At 39.6% G+C, this 6,049-nt stretch overlaps 1 protein-coding gene across 3 annotated transcripts in view; it reads right to left on the bottom strand.

The window, feature by feature from the left end:
* LOC106468630 (plexin-B-like) overlaps positions 1 to 6,049 on the bottom strand; it is a 20,290-nt gene that overhangs the window by 10,680 nt on the left and 3,561 nt on the right. For all 3 annotated transcript variants that reach the window (XM_022396975.1, XM_022396973.1, XM_022396974.1), the window contains exon 2: positions 4,148 to 5,478. In XM_022396975.1, coding sequence (XP_022252683.1) covers positions 4,148 to 5,344 — 1,197 coding nt within the window. In that variant the 5' untranslated portion in view covers positions 5,345 to 5,478. The remainder of the gene's footprint in view (positions 1 to 4,147; positions 5,479 to 6,049) is intronic.

Genomic DNA, 6,049 nt, shown 5'->3' on the forward strand with positions numbered 1-6,049 from the left:
TATGGGTTGTGTAGACTTCAACTGAAGTCGTAGTAGACTCTGATCTATACTAAGGGTCGTGTAGACTTCAACTAAAGCAATTGTAGACCCTGATCTATACTAAGGGTCGTGTAGACTTCAACTAAAGTAGTAGTAGACCCTCTGATCTATACTTAGGGTCGTGTAGACTTCAACCATCACTGTCGATGTCAGTATTAATCACTGGTAAACTTTACCAAAGATAGTTCGAAATGTGTGTTAAAAATAGAATTATCAAAACTAAAGAATAATGTATACAACAATACATCAACCACACAATATTTATTACATACGGTGCCGAGGAGGCCTTTCGCTAAGTACCACGGCTCTTCAGACCGGCTGGGATACGATGATATGGTATTGGTTGAGACGCTATTGAAATTAGCAAACTGATTAACTCTTTCGGTATGAACTAGATGGCGCAGTGTAATTTTTTGTTATTTACGTCACTAGACACCGGAATTAGGGTAAGGAGTTTTTTAACACTATTATTCACAGCGGAAAGAGGAATAAAGGACGAATCATAATATTTTCTACTGAATTTAATTGTCAACTACAGCTTCCAAGACATTGTAATATGAAGGACGGAACTATGAAACATGATTTTTTCGTTTCAAAATAAGAGGCCAAAGGTCAAAGTTTTACAGTTGTAGTTTAGTTATTACATTACTTGGTAAAGCCAATGAACTGCAAAAGTCAACAACTAATTTAAAAAAAGTCACTTGCCATCCGGTAATGGTAAAATCGTGACAGTCACTTGTCATACGGTAGTGGTAAATCGTGACAGTCACTTGCCATCCGGTAGTGGTAAATCGTGACAGTCACTTGCCGTCCGGTAGTGGTAAATCGTGACAGTCACTTGCCATCCAGTAATGGTAAATCGTGACAGTCACTTGCCATCCGGTAATGGTAAAATCGTGAGAGTCACTTGCCACCCGGTAATAGTTTTAGAATTCTCCAAAGATGAACGATACCCTACCTATTTGTAACATACCACCCAGAATTAGGGCCTGGAAAGGGAGGGAGGGACAAAGAAATGCTAATCTAACAAGTTGGAAGGGAGGGGGAACGTGCCTATGCCACCCAGAAGAAAAGGTATTGAACTTACAGATTTCACACGCAGAGGTGACAGCAGTAATGTGACGACAAGTGTCGTTTATTTAGTTCGTGACAAAGACACGATCGGACTACTTGTCAGGTAGCATTTAGATATTTAGGTATTTAGATATTTAGGTATTTAGATATTTAGGTAAGAATTTAGATATTTCAGTTGTTGTTTTGTCTTTTCCAAATTCTGAAAGCGTCTCATCACCCAGCCTGTAGGAGCGAGATAGCAAATTGGCACTTTAGGCAGACTTACAGAAACGGTGTTACTATGGCGACCTCCTCCCTTCATCTTCATCTTTGAAATTTGAAATTAGATATTACATAGGTGGAAGTTTGAAATTAGATATTACATAGGTGGAAGTTTGAAATTGGATATTACATAGGTGGAAGTTTGAAATTGGATATTACATAAGAGGAAGTTTGAAACTGGATATTACATAAGAGGAAGTTTGCAATTGGATATTACATAGGTGGAAGTTTGATATTGGGTATCACATAGGTGGAAGTTTGAAATTGGATATTACATAGGTGGAAGTTTGAAATTGGATATTACATAGGTGGAAGTTTGAAATTAGATATTACATAAGAGGAAGTTTGTTCCGGTACCACTGTAAGTTATCTTTATAGCAACTGGTATACAATATCAAAATAGCTAGAAGCCATTCCTCGCTCCAGTGTCCAGGCAATATCGTATGGTCATTCCCGATACTATCAAAACTTCCTGTTTTTTTTTAGACACTTTCTTCTACTATGAGACTACCTTTACACAATTTTCGGGCAGTGGACACTCCTGGGTTTAACGACTATTCTCCTGAAGAGACGTTCATTGAACCTTCTGCAAACAAAAAGAACGGTAAAGTTATGAATACTTTTTTTTTGCAAGCTGGACAGTAAGTTGGTGGTATGCAAAGAGCACGGTCACTGCTACTCGATGTGACACGGTTCTCGACCAAGGCTGTCTACATCAAAGGCAGCGGTTTCATGTACAGTGGGACTCCTCCTCCTTCAGTCAGACTAAGTAAACTATGGCTTGAAGGTCAGTGTATTACCCCCCCTGGTCAATGAACCCCACAGAGCATGTGTGGTCAGTGTATTACCCCCCCCGGTCAATGAACCCTACAGAGCATGTGTGGTCAGTGTATTACCCCCCCCATGGTCAATGAACCCTACAGAGCATGTGTGGTCTTTACTCGATCTTTCCCTACAAAAGCGTGCCAAATAACCAACAGCAAGAGATATCCTTTTTTTTTTCTTCAAGTTCTTTGTTACGAGCGTGTGTATGTGTGTGAGGGGGGTGGGACTTCCACTTCCGCAGGCCCAGACTTCCGAGCTTATAACTACAATGACTAACCGCGTTTCTTCCTTAAATATTAGAAAGGGCAGATCCACGAAATACTAATGTATATTTTGTTTCGTGTTTGTCTATTTAACGAAACGATTTTTTTTTTCCTGAAATATGTGTGTTTTCTTATTGGTAGGTTGTGTATGTCAAGATAATGGCCAAATGTTTTTATATTTATCAACTATTTCCAAATTATCAGTATCATTTGAAAATAAAATAAACATCAGACAGTAGGTTGTATCGTTGTGTGTGCGTGTGTGTCCCCGAAAGTGTTATGTTTCAAAAGTAAATAAAAACAAAATGAAACAAACCACTGTTTCCAGAGAGTGTTCTTGTGGTACATTGTAAATACATTAGCAGATATACTTCCGCAGGGTCCCCGAAAGTGTTATGTTTCAAAAGTAAATAAAACCAAAATGAAACAAACCACTGTTTCCAGAGAGTGTTCTTGTGGTATATTGTAAATACATTAGCAGATATACTTCCGCAGGGTCCCCGAAAGTGTTATGTTTCAAGAGTAAATAAAACCAAAATTAACAGTAATATATATATATATATATTTGTTTCTTACTTGTTAAGTTCATATGTCATTCTGTGTTGTTGCTTACAGAGTGCATAATTTTTCTCGTGTTTCTTGACATGTGCACATTCTAATGACGTCACGACAGTACAAATTGTGACTTAATTTTCGTGTCTACTTACTGACTGACAGAAAACCCACTACTTTATAATGGTGCGAGTGGTTAAAAGAGGTGACCCCCTCAAGGCGGCCTTAGGCCCCCTTTCGTGGAAATTATAAAATTATCTTTAGGATATTTACTTCCAGTGTTTATTTCTATTAAAGTAAACAGTAACTGTTTTCACATTCTTAAAACCAAAGAATTTTGAAAAAAAAAAAAAGATTTTTAAACTACGAAAATATAGTGGATAGAATAGAACCTTATTATCCAGTTTCTTTATAGTTTTGACAACAAATCACAGAACAAGTGACTTTCTACACCGTGTCATAACTTTGGTTTGCTTAAGTTGAATATGAAACGTGCCTTAAAGAGTGAAGACAGATTTTTGCTTTGACCAGGATAAAATATATGCTTTAATATATTTTTTTTTCAATAGGAAAATAAAAGCCGCGGATATATTTTGTTTGTTTTGAATTTCGCGCAAAGCTACACGAGGGCTATCTGCGCCGTCCCTAATTTAGCAGTGATAGACTAGAGGTAATACAGCTAGTCAACACCACCAATCGCCAACTGTTGGCCTACCCTTTTACCGACGAACAGTGAGATTAGTCGTCACATTATAACGCCCCTACGGTAGAAAGGACGAGCATGTTTGATAGGACGAGGATTCGAACCCGCAATCCGCAGATTGCGAGTCGAGCGCCCTTACCGTGGATAAGACCACGATCGTCAACTTTCGTTCATGTTAAAGCTTCTCCGCAGTTCAGATTAGTAGGTCAGAATACTTCGGACAAGTTTAGAGTTTACTGCCATTCTGACCAGTGGCAAAAAACCAGGTCAAATTGTATTATTTTTTAATATTACTGTAATGCAAGGAAGTCGGAAGAGAGATCATTTCAAGTGAAAAATATAACATTTACAGTAGGATAAATCTTCCCGAGTAACCATTTCAATTTTATTGCAAGTTTAACTGTTTTAATTAGAAAAAAATGGAACTTACCCCGGGTTCGGGACACTGGTTGATACTACCGGCTATATAGTCCATATTCCTTGTGATCACACTGCTGTTATAACACAAGTGGATGTTCTCTGTAAACCGTTGTTCTACTACAGCCAGTGAGTAGACGCACAGCGCGGATTTCCGAGAGGGCTTCGAAGTGTGGTCTTTACTAACGGCGAAGACTCCGACAAGGACATCGGATCCTATTCCAGTTCGAAATGCTTGAGCCAGATCAGAACCCGCTGGACCCACAGCCGCATCTTGCAGAACGTTGAAGTCTGTGCCGTCCGGTCCTATGCACTGTAACGACACTTCTGTGTAAGTGTTATATCCTGCGTCGGAAGTGCACACTCTGGACAATCTGGTAATGTAGCCCCACTCCTCGAGCGCCCTCAAGTGAGATTTCCTCTGCACTGTGGCGAAGTAAATAAAACCTCCTGAGTGGAAGCCGTAGATGTAGTTCACCAGGTAATAGTCCCTCAAGTGAAAACTAATATCCACCCTGGCAATGGTGGAAAACGACTTTTCAATGATCCCAAATAGGCGGCCATTGCCCTCTTCAAGGCTTCTACTAGTGATGGCAGGGACCATGTCTCGGTAAGGTCCCAGATGGCTGTTGGTTGTTGCCACATATAGAACCCTGGAAGGATAACCGAAATATTGGGCAGGACCGATAAAGGCGTATGTAGAAGAGTTCTCATCGTTGGCTGCTACTGGAACAGGAACCAGTTCCTCGGCGTTTGCAATGTTCCCGAGCTCGTGACGGCGGCAGGCTCCCTGGTGGACGCTACCACAGACAATCAACTTGTTGGCCCGATTGTCGATGACTAGGACTTTATTGACATTAGTGGTGTTCACCTTCTTCTGGAGGGTGCAATCAGTCGGAGAACATTGAATGCTGTCCTCCACGGGACCCGTTTTGACCTCAGTCTCCAACTTCAGTGAGCCATCAAACTGGTAAAGCCAGTTAGTAGCACCGATGTATACACGTCCAGAGTTCTGGTCCACCACCACGTGAGTGAAGTTTACACTTTTGTTAAATGTCGTGTAAGACACAACAATAGGAAGATCGTGATTCGCGCGAACAGGACATAACAGAGTCACCCATACCAAAGCTAAGCTTTGGCACAAACATACCCATGCGTAACATCTGATCCTACTCATTCGCCAGACTGCGTAACTTCCTCCACGCCGCATCTTAATTCTTTCTCTCTCTCTCTGGTTAAATCATTACAATGGACCAATTGCTGAAGAGCAGTTTCCCATTTTCTCTTGAATTGATTGGTTGAGAGAAGTCGATGTCATCAACGCGTCATCTTCCATTTGTTTTCCTGAAATAATTACGAGACTGAATCGTTATGGTCCACAGATTTACACGTCGAATTTTGCGTGTTTTAACGTATAGAAAACATATTCAATAATTCTGAAAAACAACTTTACACAACAACAACAAAAATGCATATTATGTTACTGTCAACATTCTGCAAAGTTTATCTTGGAGGAAAATTACATAGGGTATGTTTTCAGTTACTTGCTTCAAACGTGAATATAAGGGAATTTACAATCTTTGGTCAATTAAAAACTTATTACCATGGCTTTACTCCATCATTGATCCTAGTATTTCAAAAACAAAAACAAAAACACGATGTGTGTGTGGGGTGGGGGAGAGAAGACACTTGAAAATTTAAGTAATCGCGTGTGATTAACTCTTTGCAAGCATTCAAATGTTTTTTTGTTGTTTTTTTTATTGCTGTTGTTTTTAATTCGAACTTCGTCATCCATATTATATTACTATTATAACGTTTAACAAATGCTTTCTGGGTGATTGTTATGACCCTTCGTACGAGTAACTAATTTTTGTTCTGAAGTATAAAATGCTCAATTGCGAGACCTTGAGGTATC

This window comes from Limulus polyphemus, unplaced genomic scaffold (genome assembly GCF_000517525.1).
Source record: "Limulus polyphemus unplaced genomic scaffold, Limulus_polyphemus-2.1.2 Scaffold3088, whole genome shotgun sequence".
Taxonomy (NCBI): Eukaryota; Metazoa; Arthropoda; class Merostomata; order Xiphosura; family Limulidae; genus Limulus; species Limulus polyphemus.